The sequence below is a fragment of the Vipera berus genome (assembly GCF_964194415.1).
Source record: "Vipera berus genome assembly, chromosome: Z".
In the NCBI taxonomy this organism is placed as follows: Eukaryota; Metazoa; Chordata; class Lepidosauria; order Squamata; family Viperidae; genus Vipera; species Vipera berus.
Window position 1 is genome coordinate 20697546 of NC_138205.1, and position 10496 is coordinate 20708041.

The 10496-nt window shown below is 47.1% G+C and overlaps 1 protein-coding gene across 1 annotated transcript; it reads left to right on the forward strand.

Moving 5' to 3' along the window:
- Positions 1–1000: 1000 nt before the first annotated feature.
- TUFM (Tu translation elongation factor, mitochondrial) lies at positions 1001–10366 on the forward strand. Its single transcript, XM_081345437.1, has 11 exons — positions 1001–1070; positions 2702–2748; positions 2857–3019; positions 3747–3913; positions 4420–4524; positions 8589–8753; positions 8841–8973; positions 9086–9190; positions 9400–9551; positions 9756–9875; positions 10045–10366. The coding sequence occupies exons 1-11, from the start codon at positions 1019–1021 to the stop codon at positions 10213–10215; spliced, it is 1380 nt and encodes a 459-aa protein (XP_081201563.1). The 5' UTR covers positions 1001–1018; the 3' UTR covers positions 10216–10366.
- Positions 10367–10496: the final 130 nt, after the last annotated feature.

Sequence of the window (10496 nt, forward strand, 5' to 3'; positions counted from 1 at the left end):
TATACTGCTCAAAAAATAAAGGGAACACTTAAGCAACACAATGTACTGTATTTAATAGTAGGATGTCTTATCTTGTGTTCCCTTTATTTTTTTGAGCAGTATATTTAGCCTACATCTACTTGCCAGCAATTTTCACCCATAACTTGTGGTCATGCCCTGTTTAAGAGATTGGAGAATTTTGGGAACTGAAATCTACACGCATTAAAACTGCCAGGTTTCAGAAACATTGCTTTAGATTAAACATATTCAGTTATTTTAACTATTTTTCATAGGGCTGGCTTCCAGATCATGCTACTTAATCACAACTCAACTGAAATATTGACTTTTCCCCCATTTTCTACAAGGACAGATGCCATTTTTGTAAACTTTGTAAACCGCCCTGAGTCCTACGGGAAAAGGGCGGTATATAAATTCAATAAACTTAATTTTTAAATACCTTGCCTCTCCACAACAGCCCTGTGTGGCAGGCTGAAGTGAGATTCAGTAGTCTTAAACTTCAATGGCAGAAGATGGGAATTGAAACAAGAGCTCCCTAGGTCCTTCCTCCAATAATACAACCATGACAAATGTTCTAGTCTTTCTACCTACCGACTGGTTAAAAAAAAAAGGGGGGGGGAGTCTTTCCTTCGCCGCTCAAAACAGCATTAAAAAGTAAATTGGAAGTTAAGCCTCGGGTCTTCAAACTCGGCCCTTTTATGACTCATGGACTTCAACTCCCAGAATTCCTCAGCCAGGCACGCTGGCTGAGGAATTCTGGGAGCTGAAGTCCACAAGTCATAAAAGGGCCAAGTTTGAAGACCCCTGCGTCTAAAACAAACAGTACGCAGGATAACTTAATCTAAGCCGGCTGCACGGCGGAAAGCGATCCTCAGTCAAAATTAGCGCCCTTTTTTTTAAAAAAAAATTTGTAGCGGAAGTTAGATCTGGCGCGTGCCATTTCTCTCCCCATCTCCTTACGGGTTACTCTGCGGGTCAGGAGAGCGGCTGATGACGATACTTCCGGCAAAAGGAAGGGAAGATGGCGGCCTCTGCTCTGATGCTGGCGCGAGGGCGGCTGTGCGGCGGTAGCGGTTAGTCTACATTGAGAGGAGGACCCGGTGCGGGGGGGAGGGAGATGCGCGGGAGGAAGGAAGCACGACCGCCAGATGGGATTTTCTATCCTTCGTGGCTTCTGTCCAGAAAATGCCTGACCTTTTGTGCCTTGACCTGGTCTTCAGTTCTGGGGTACAGAGTGGATGCTAAAGATCCGAGGGGAAGGGAGAGAAACAACCCCCTCCCCGCGCGCATGAAATGTCGTCTTTGTCCTGTTAATATGTTTGCGTAAAGCATCGTTTCTAAACACGTGGCAGAATCCGGGTTGCGGGGATCACTACAATGACCGGGGCTGGGCGAGGCGTCGCTGCAGTTTGTTAACTGCTATTTGATCAAGAACAATAGGCTACCATCATATCGATCTTGCCTTTCGCTTCTTGTCTCAGGATTTAATGATTTTTTTTAAAAAAATATTTGTATACTTTGGATTTTAATGTGAAGCCGATTTTGAGTCTTTTTGCAAATATGAGTGGCACAAAATATTTATATATTTCTCTCTGTGTGTGTAGACACACACACACACACACCGCATATGTATGTATGGGCATATATGCCTGCACCAGAATTTCATTTTTTAATGTGTGCCAATGTGTTCACAATGAAAGATGACATAAATGTTCTTATGTACATATATACTATATGTGTGTATATGTAAATATATACGTACACACTTCAATCTACACATTTCTGCTAGAGGACCATTGTTAACATGATTTGGAATCTAGCAATATTTTGTTGTTAGTTGCGAAGTCGTGTCCGACCCATCGCGACCCTATGGACAACGTTCCTCCAGGCCTTCCTGTCCTCTACCATCTTCTGGAGTCCATTTAAGCTCACGCCTACTGCTTCAGTGACTCCATCCAGCCACCTCATTCTCTGTCGTCCCCTTCTTCTATTGCCCTCAATCTTTCCCAGCATTAGGCTCTTCTCCAGTGAGTCCTTCCTTCTCATTAGGTGGCCAAAGTAATATTTATGGGAAAGATAAATTGATTTCCCCCCCCCAAAAAAAATTTGTTTCCTTCTCCTGAGGGACATTTCAGTAATTTTGTGTTCCTTCTTGCTGTATAACAAATTCCTTTTGGAAAAGTTTCTGCAATAGATAAACAGTTCTGAAGTTTTGTGTGCTCATTTTTGGCTTATTAATTGCCAATTATGAATGAATTTCTGCCACTTACAATATCTCATATTATCACAAAATAAACCATTAAGAGAGCCAAATGTGTTTAATGTAGAGAAGATGAAAGGAGAAAATACAAACTAAGCTGGTTTTAAATATGCTATATTTTTGTGGAATCTATACTTACTTGCTTCATGGCAATGTTATGCCCTAATCTAGATATGCCTTTCAAGTTACATGAAGTTCTGAGTATATATGGTTTTTGTTATTGTTAAATGCTTATACTGAGGGTTGTATGTAATGATACAAAAAGGAAAGGAATGGAACTGACCACAAGAATGTCCAAAGACAGTTTGGTTGGAAGTATAACAATTTCAGTGGGCCATGTGAAGTACAATTGGATGTTTGAATGGGAAGCAGTGTGGTGCATAAAAGCAGAATATCGTAAGCTACTGAGATTCCTATTACAATCATTGTATTTGTGTCTTGTAGGGCTACGTGGCTGCCTGTCTCAGTACTTGCAAAATGTACTATCCAAGGTAAGAAACATTTTACATCGGGGAGTGGAAAAGAAAAAATACTGGGTTGATACAAATTAGAGACAGAAATTCATAGAGATTTTAATATTGCTACTTGTCTTATTGCAGCCACCGGTACATTGCACAAGCTTCTGTGGACAAGAATTCCCAATTCGATGTTTTGCAGTTGAAGCAAAAAAAGTATTTGTAAGGGACAAACCACATGTAAACATTGGAACAATTGGACATGTGGATCACGGCAAGACCACATTAACAGCAGCCATCACTAAAAGTGAGAGTTGGGGAAAGATGAGGGCAGTTTGTTAAAGGGAGACCAAATGAAGACACCCTTTTTATTTGCTAGAGGGCCATTGATTTAAAGAACCACTAGTAAAGTATTGGAGCAATTGACTAGGTTGATCCAGAGCTGTTGGTAAACAGGATGGTGTAAAATTAAAGCTTGATATTAAAAAAATTCCCAGGGATAGTTTTTTTGAGTTGGGCTCTCTGATTTTTTTAGTCAGCATTCACATCTAAAATCTGCTTCAGCCTTTCTATTGGGAATAAAAATGTTACCCTTTAATAAGAATCTTAATTGATGACTATCACAACTTATTTGAAGATGTTAAGGCTCTGTTAGACTGCAGGAGTCTTCCAGAGGGTTTCAGATCACTTCAAGCATAATGTTGTTTCAAAGTCGCCCATGGTAGACTTAATGCTTTCTCCTTACTTGAAGCTCAGGTGAAGAATTAAACACCATGTGCTTCTCCCCCATTTTTATCAACTGCAAGGAAGACTTTGATGCTGTTTTCTCTCTATTCGTACTTCTTATAATCACATAAGGGAAAAAGGCTGAGATGCGTAGAAGTCCTTTTTGCTAATTCAACAGTTCAGAAAATAAAAGGGCCTTTAAGCATTGCTTGGCCGACATCTCCCCTCAGACAAAGAATAGCAACAGCCCTACATATCTTTCAGTTTAAACACACGCGATGCCATGTTCACATTTTTTTTCCTTCCAGTTCTTTCAGAGACTGGAAGTGCCCAGTACAAGAAATATGAAGATATTGATAATGCACCAGAAGAGAAGGCCCGGGGAATTACAATTAATGCCTCCCATGTAGAATATTCAACAGCCAACCGCCATTATGGTCACACAGATTGTCCTGGGCATGCTGATTACATCAAGGTAGGCATGGGGATCTAGGATGCCAAGAAATCTTTTAAGAACTACAGTGTTCCTATTTTAGAATCTCTGGCAGAAGGTACTCAATGATTGCACTTGCAAGATATATTTAAATAAATGGACAATTTAAGAACCCCCCACCCAAAAAAAGTATCTTTCCCGTTTGAGATATTTTTTACAATTAATGCCTCCCATGTAGAATATTCAACAGCCAACCGCCATTATGGTCACACAGATTGTCCTGGGCATGCTGATTACATCAAGGTAGGCATGGGGATCTAGGATGCCAAGAAATCTTTTAAGAACTGCAGTGTTCCTATTTTAGAATCTCTGGCAGAAGGTACTCAATGATTGCACTTGCAAGATATATTTAAATAAATGGACAATTTAAGAACCCCCCACCCAAAAAAAGTATCTTTCCCGTTTGAGATTTTTTTTGTGCCAACCACAGTAATCTAAGCTTAGTAAAATGTTGGAAACTGACACATTTCCCATTCTTTTCTCTATAGAACATGATCATTGGAACAGCACCACTAGATGGCTGCATCCTGGTGGTGGCTGCAACAGATGGACAAATGCCACAGACTAGAGAGCACCTTCTGCTCGCTAAACAGGTTGGTTGTCTAAAACAGGGCTTTTCAACCAGTGGTACATTGGCATCTGGCAGGTGGTTCGCGACCCTCCTAGAAAAGTGGTAGTGGGGGAGGGGAATGAGCTGAACCAGTGGTACCACCACACAAGTCTGAGCGGGAGATGGCTGGAGCTACAGGGTTGTCAGGGCTCAGCGGAAGTGCCAGGATCAGTGCCAGGTTCCAGCTGGAGCTCGGCGCTGATCCTGGCGCTTCTGCTGAGCCCAGAAGAAACACTGATCAGGTGGAATATTGGAGTCTTGTGATTTATATTCAGATGCTTGGCAACTGATTCATATTTATTTATTTATTTAATTGAATTTCTATACCACCCTTCTCCCGAAGGACTCAGGGCGGTGTACAGGGCAATAAAAGCATTACATACAAAAGTTAAAAGTAAGGTTAAATTAATTAAGCCCTAACAATAAATAATTAAAAATACCCCAAACCCTTAAACCAGGCCAGCCTGTTCAAATAAATAGGTTTTCAGATCACGGCGGAAAGAGCGAAGGTCAGGAGCCATCCGGAGCTCAACCGGTAATTGATTCCAAAGGGCTGGGGCGCCCACAGAGAATGCTCTCCCTCTGGGGGCCGCAAGCCGACACTCTCTGACCGACGGCACCCTGAGGAGGCCCTCTCTGTGGGAGCGCACAGGACGAAGGGAAGATGACGCCGGCAGCAGGTGCTCCCGTACGTAATCCAGACCCATGCCATTTAGGGCTTTATAGGTAATCTCCAGCACCTTGAATCTCACCCGGAGGGCAAATGGAAGCCAATGCAGCTCGCGGAGAAGAGGTGATACATGGGAGTATCGGGAGACCCCCATCACAACTCGCGCGGCCGCATTCTGCACCAGCTGAAGCCTCCGAGTGGTCCTCAAGGGCAGCCCCATGTACAGAGCATTGCAGTAGTCTATACGAGAGGTCACGAGCACATGAGTGACTGTACGCAGGGCATCCCGGTCCAGATAGGGTCGCAACTGGCGCACCAGGCGAACATGGGCAAAAGCCCCCCTGGTCATAGCTCCTACATGGTCTTCCAAACTGAGCTGTGAGTCCAGGAGGACACCCAAGTTGCGAGTCCTATCTACGGGGGGTAACACCTCACCCCCCATGGTTAAAGATGGAATGGACTGAATTTCCCGAGATGCCGGAACGTACAACCACTCGGTCTTGTCGGGATTGAGCCGAAACCTGTTCCTCCCCATCCAGACCCGAACCGCCTCTAGGCAATGGGACATCACATCAAGGGCATCACTGGGATGGTTTGGGGTAGAGATGAAAAGCTGGGTATCATCGGTGTACTGATGATACCCCACTCCAAAACCACGAATGATCTCACCCAGCGGCTTAATATAGATGTTGAACAGGAGAGGCGAGAGGACCAACCACTGAGGAACTCCACAAACGAGAGGCCTCGAGGCTGACCTCTGCCCTCCTGTCAGCACCGACTGCGAACGTCCCTGGAAGTAGGAGGAGAACCACTGGAGAACAGTGCCCCCCACTCCCAACCCCCTGACGCCGCAGTAAGATACCATGTTCGATGGTATCGAAAGCTGCTGAGAGGTCTAATAGGACTAGGACAGAGGAACAACCCCTGTCCCGAGCCCGCCAGAGATCATTCACCAGCGCGACCAATGCCGTCTCCATGCTGTACCCGGGCCTAAAGCCCGATTGGTACGGGACCAGATAATCAGCTTCCTCCAGGAACAGAGGGAGCTGATGCGCCACCACGCTCTCAACAACCTTCGCAAGAAAGAGAAGGTTGGAGACCGGACGATAGTTGTTCAAAATAGCCGGGTCCAGGGCAGGCTTCTTGAGGAGGGGCCTCACCACCGCCTCCTTCAAGGCAGCAGGAAAGCTATCCTCATTCAAAGAAGCAGTTATCACTGCCTGGAGCCAGCCTCGTGTCCCCTCCCGAGCCGCATAGACCAGCCAGGAGGGGCACGGGTCCAATAAACACGTGGTGGAGCTCAGCTTCCCCATGATCCTGTCCACATCTTCCGGAGTCACAGGGTCGAACTCTTCCCAGATAACATCACCAAGACCACTCGTGTCACCTCTGTCAGACTCTGCCCAGTCGGAGTCCAGACCGGCCCGAATCCGAGCGATTTTGTCCACCAGATGTTGACTAAACTCCTCGGCACGACCCTGCAAGGGCACCTCCCTCACCTCCTGATTAAGGAGGGAGCGGGTCACCCTGAACAGGGCGGCCGGGCGATTATTTGCGGACGCGATGAGGGCAGCAAAATAATTAGACTTTGCCGCCCTCATCGCCGCGAGATAAGACCTCGTAGAGGACCTTAGTCGCAATCGGTCGGATTCAGACCGGCTGGATCTCCAACAGCTCTCTAGGCCCCGTCTCTGACGCTTCATCTCCCGGAGCTCAACAGAAAACCATGGAGCCCACTGGGATCTGCGCCGGGTCAGGGGCCGCATGGGTACAACGCGGTCGAGTGCCTCCGTGGCTGCCCTTTCCACCAAGGCATTGGCCGGGCTGTGAGCGAAGGCAGCAGGCGGGGACCCAAGCGCCACCTGAAACCGCTCAGGGTCCATTAGGTGCCTGGGGCGGAACCATCTTGTCGGTTCCATTGCCCAGCGACGGGGGGTGGCGACACGGAAGGCCAGCCGCAGGAGATGATGATCGGTCCATGACGGGCATAATTATTGGAGAACCCCCACCCAGATCATCTAACCACCGTCCAGATAGAAAAACAAAATCGAGCGTGTGACACCCCCCCCCCCATGAGTCGGGCCCTGAATTACTTGCATCAGGTCCATGGCTGTCATGGAAGCCATGAACTCCCGAGCCAACTCTGATGATCCCCCCAGGGATAGCAGATTAAAGTCCCCCAAAATCATCAGTTTGGGGAACTCAATCACCAATCCCGAGAGGATATCGAGACGTTCAGGCAGGGCTGCTGCTACGCGACTGGGCGAAAGGTACACCAGCAGCAAGCCCAACTGAGCCCTAAGGCCACATCTCAGGAGGAGTGACTCACACCCGGATATCTGGACAACGGTGGCCTCCCGTGGACATAAGGTCTCCCTCACAACCACCGCAACACCCCCGCCCCTACCCTGAGCCCTAGGCCGGTGGAGCACCCGGAAACCTGGAGAGCAGAGTTCAGTCGGAGGGACACCACCCTCTGGGCCCAACCAGGTCTCCGTAATGCAAGCCAGATCCGTATGCTCCTCCTCAACCAAATCTCGGATGAGAGGAGCCGTATTAACTACGGACCTGGCGTTAAAATACACAAGCCTAAGGTCAGGTGGCTGCTCACCCTTGTTCCCGGAACCACGGGTCGAAACCAGAGAGTCGGAGCACATCACCGCTTGGAGACAGTGGGGACACGCTCCCGGATGTCGATACGGCCCTCTGTACAATCGCCTGCTGCCATTCCCAGACGTCGTGGGGATAGAAAATCCCACACCCCACTCCGGGGCCCCGGAGGCACCCAACCCAGGCCTCTTCCCACCGCGATCTGTCCCGAGCCTGGACTGAACAGCGGTTGGTGGACACCCCCCAAAATCCAACCAAAACCGCAATCCCTCCCCCAGTGTCCCAGGGTCATGTGAAGTGACCAAAACCTGCTGCAACCATCCAGCAGAGAGTGGGGAATAACCAAACACCCCCTCCACCCCACCCCCGCTGCCAATCCTCAACAGAAATGCTCACAATGTAAACCTCGGACAGGAGGAAGAGTGCCGCCGGGCGGGCAGGCAGGTGTCTTGCTCGTCTGTGGCTTGGGGGGCACTTTTTTCAGTGCCATTGTAACTTCGAACAGTCACTAAGCGAACTGTTGTAAGTCAAGGACTACCTGTACTTCATCACTTTTTTCCTAGGCGACTGGTGGTACTCGGATGTTGCCATTTCCTAAAGGTGGTACAATGAGTGAAAAGGTTGAAAAGCCCTGGTCTAAAAAACACAGCTAGTGATCATCTGATCACATTTGTTCAGACAGGGCAAATTTAAGCCATTTTCCCTTTAAGCAAGGGAAAAAGTAGGGACCTCCCTCACATCTTTTTTATTCCCTCACACTATTCTAGATTGGAGTGAAACATGTGGTTGTGTACATCAATAAAGCTGATGCAGTTGACGATAAAGAAATGTTGGAACTAGTGGAGCTGGAGATCCGTGAGCTACTTACAGAGCTGGGCTACGATGGGGAAGCAGCTCCTGTGATTATAGGGTCTGCTCTATGCGCTTTAGAGGTCAGTGTTACGTTGCTTGAACTCTGCACCTTTTATTTCCTCGCTTTATTAAGGTGTATTAGTAATTCCTGTGGGGTATTTTTGTAGAACCAAAATCCAGAACTGGGATTGAACTCTGTCATAAAGCTTCTGGAGACAGTGGATACATACATCCCTGTGCCAAAACGTGACCTGGATCAACCTTTTCTGCTTCCCATAGAGCGTACTTACTCCATTCCAGGTACCAAACGTTTATATTATACTCCACACATCCAAAGATGGGGATCCATTAACAGTAGAAGATAGCTTTTTTTTTGTACCTTATTATTTAAACTGGCTAAAATTTGTTCTAGGTCGGGGCACTGTTGTAGCAGGTACCCTTGAACGTGGTATTCTTAAGAAAGGGGAAGATTGTGAATTTGTGGGTTACAAAACGCATTTACGTTCTGTTGTGACTGGTAAGTAGAATCCTCCCTCCCTCCCCCCCTTTTTTTGCAAGCTTGGTCTTCCAGTGGTTTTTAGCTTAGCTTTTCTCATTGTTACTGGTCCAATTGTTTCTAAACAATTATGACTTGAAACTATGTCTGAAGCAATTCTTAAAAAGTAGTTTTGTGGAACTGGGGAAGCTACACAACACTTGCAGAAATGTGTGTGTAATTGGCTTCAGGTGTTGAGATGTTCCACAAACAGTTGGACCAGGCACAGGCTGGAGACAATTTGGGTGCTTTGATCCGGTCTGTGAAGCGAGAAGATCTACGGCGGGGATTGGTCATGTGTAAGCCCGGCTCCATCCAGCCACATCAGAAGGTTGAGGCTCAGGTGAGTGAGGGAAATGATGTGTGGGAAGGTAGAATACTAGGATGCTGCCTCATAATCCTGTAGAGGGCTGGGAAATAAGAGATGTCCATAAAACTTTGGAGCACATCTTAAAACACTACTAGGGAATGCTAGGCTAGTACCCCCACCTGCTCTCCTATCCTGTAAAGTTGAAACAGGCAAAAATAAAATGCTTTGCTCTCCTAGGTTTATATCCTGACCAAGGAGGAAGGTGGCCGTCAATCATCTTTTGTGTCTAGGTTCATGCCAATTATGTTCTCGCTGACCTGGAATATGACTTGTCGCATAGAATTACCTGAGGGAAAGGTTTGTATCGCTTCCCCCCCCCACACTAATTCACTGCCGAGTAGTGGGGTTTGTAACTGGTGTTATTTCAGTATTTCTAGATTGCCACATTTCTTGCAGTTTTGTGGACGAATACGTGCCTACGCATAGGCTGCCATCTCCTCATACCTTTCCTCTTCTATTGCTGTAGGAAATGGTGATGCCAGGTGAAAACGTCTGCCTTAAGCTCGTGCTGCAATACCCCATGGTCTTGGAGCAAGGACAGCGGTTCACTCTACGGGATGGATCTCGAACCATGGGCACTGGAGTGGTCACAAAGATCCTGCCACTAGCCCCAGGGGAGGATTGCTGGGATAATTAAGTTGCACCAGCTGGAATTGGACACGAATACTTCCTAGAAAACTGGTGACACTGCATCTTACGTCTGTACAGTAGACGAACGTGGCAATCTTGGCTCAAAGAAGAGGGTTCCACCAAGGGGTGGGAGGGGCAAGGGTGAAAGTTGTTTAAATAAAAACAATTAAAAAGTGAGCGTTAGCTTTTCTTTTCCCCCCTCCAGAATCATCCCTAGCTCAAGGTAAGTGTGCTGAAGCTCCAAAACATCTGCATCGTAAGTACATAAGCTTGCTACCGTTTTCCCCA